We start from the raw sequence: 1506 nt of genomic DNA on the forward strand, positions 1-1506 counted from the left end.
TATATGTCGCCGCAGGGAGCATAACGACAGAGAAAACCAGTCTTGGTTTCAGGAGAGGTTTGGGGTGTATAGGCAGCTCAAATGGGCATCAAAAAAAGGAGAAAACACACAAGGGGGATGGACAGAACAGTGGAGAGAAAACCACCAAGAAAAAAGCGCAGAAAAAACAGGCTGGAATAAGTAAACCCTAAACCCTCGTAAACCCTCGTACACACGCGTAAACCCTCGTAAACCCTCGTACACACGCATAAACCCCCGGAAACACGAGTAAACCCTCGTAAACACGAGCAAACCCCCGTAGACATGCGCAAACCCTCGTACACACGCGTAAACCCTCGTAAACCCTTGTACACACGCGTAAACCCTCGGAAACACGAATAAACCCTCGTCAACCCTCGTACAGACGCGTAAACCCTCGTAAACCCCCGCAAACCCGCGTAAACCCTCGTAAACAATACACCCTTATAAGCAATGAACCCTCATAAACACTTCTAAACTATAATATAAACTTTAAACCCTCAAACACAATAAACGAGAAACCCTTGTAGACAGTAAACCCTTAAAAACCATAAACCCTTAAATATAGAAAAACCCTAAACCCTTAAGCACCCTAAACCCTAAACCCTCAAAAGCCCTAAACCCTAAAATTTCAAGCAGCCGAAATAAACCCTAAACCCTCAAAAAGCTTAATAACTCTAAACCCTAAACCCTAAATCGATATAAAACATTAACAACTCGAACCCCTAGAACTGTAAACCCTAAACCCTAAACCCTAAACCCTGAAGCTGTAGGCCCCAACTACATAGCAGCTTCTCCCTCATAGCGGAGGGTCTAGGGTTTAGGGTTTAGGGTTTAGGGTTTAGGGTTTGTGCAGGCAAGGGGATGCGTGGGAGGAGAGGTGGAGAGAGAAATTTGATGGAGATACAAAAACAGAAACATGGGCGGAGAAGAAAGGCAGCAACGCGCAGGTCAGAATATTTAATTTTTTTATTTTATTTTTTATTTTTTTGTTTTTTTTCTTTCTCTTTTTTGTTTTGTTCTTCTTCCTTCGTTGTTTGTTTTGTTTTTCTTTCTTTTGTTTTTTTGCTTTTGGTGCGGCGGAAAAACAGCGTATCAACGGTGTATTAGGGTTTAGGGTTTAGGGTTTAGGGTTTGTGTATAGGGTGAGAGTTGGATGGAGACCTGGTAGGAGCGTTGGGTCTAGGTTAAGGGTTTAGGGTTTAGGGTTTAGGGTTTGTGTATAGGGTGAGAGTTGGATGGAGACATGGGAGGAGCGTTGGGGCTGGAAAACAGCACACAAAGAAGCAACAGATGCATGCGGCAGAAAGAGAGTAGAACGATGGGGGGAGCAGTTCTTTGACGACGGTAGCGGGGAGAAGTGGGCCCAGCACTGGATAGAGGAAAGCAGCAGCAGCAGCTACCACCACAACCCCAGCGGGGGCCCCCGTAGTACTGGGAAAAGCTGGGGGGATCGGTGGGGGCCCCAGGGTATCGGAGGCCATAGAT

The 1506-nt window shown here is 45.9% G+C and overlaps 1 protein-coding gene across 1 annotated transcript in view; it reads left to right on the forward strand.

The window, feature by feature from the left end:
- The window catches only part of EMH_0047500 (AT hook motif-containing protein, putative), a gene marked incomplete at both ends in the record, with an annotated part of 8160 nt that extends 6825 nt beyond the window's left edge, over positions 1-1335 (forward strand). Inside the window, 3 exons of the mRNA XM_013496290.1 lie at positions 875-968; positions 1163-1185; positions 1245-1335. Of these exons, the coding sequence (XP_013351744.1) occupies positions 875-968; positions 1163-1185; positions 1245-1335 (208 nt within the window). The remainder of the gene's footprint in view (positions 1-874; positions 969-1162; positions 1186-1244) is intronic.
- Positions 1336-1506: the final 171 nt, after the last annotated feature.

Source organism: Eimeria mitis, genomic scaffold, assembly GCF_000499745.2.
Source record: "Eimeria mitis Houghton genomic scaffold, Emh_scaff2023, whole genome shotgun sequence".
Classification (NCBI taxonomy): domain Eukaryota; phylum Apicomplexa; class Conoidasida; order Eucoccidiorida; family Eimeriidae; genus Eimeria; species Eimeria mitis.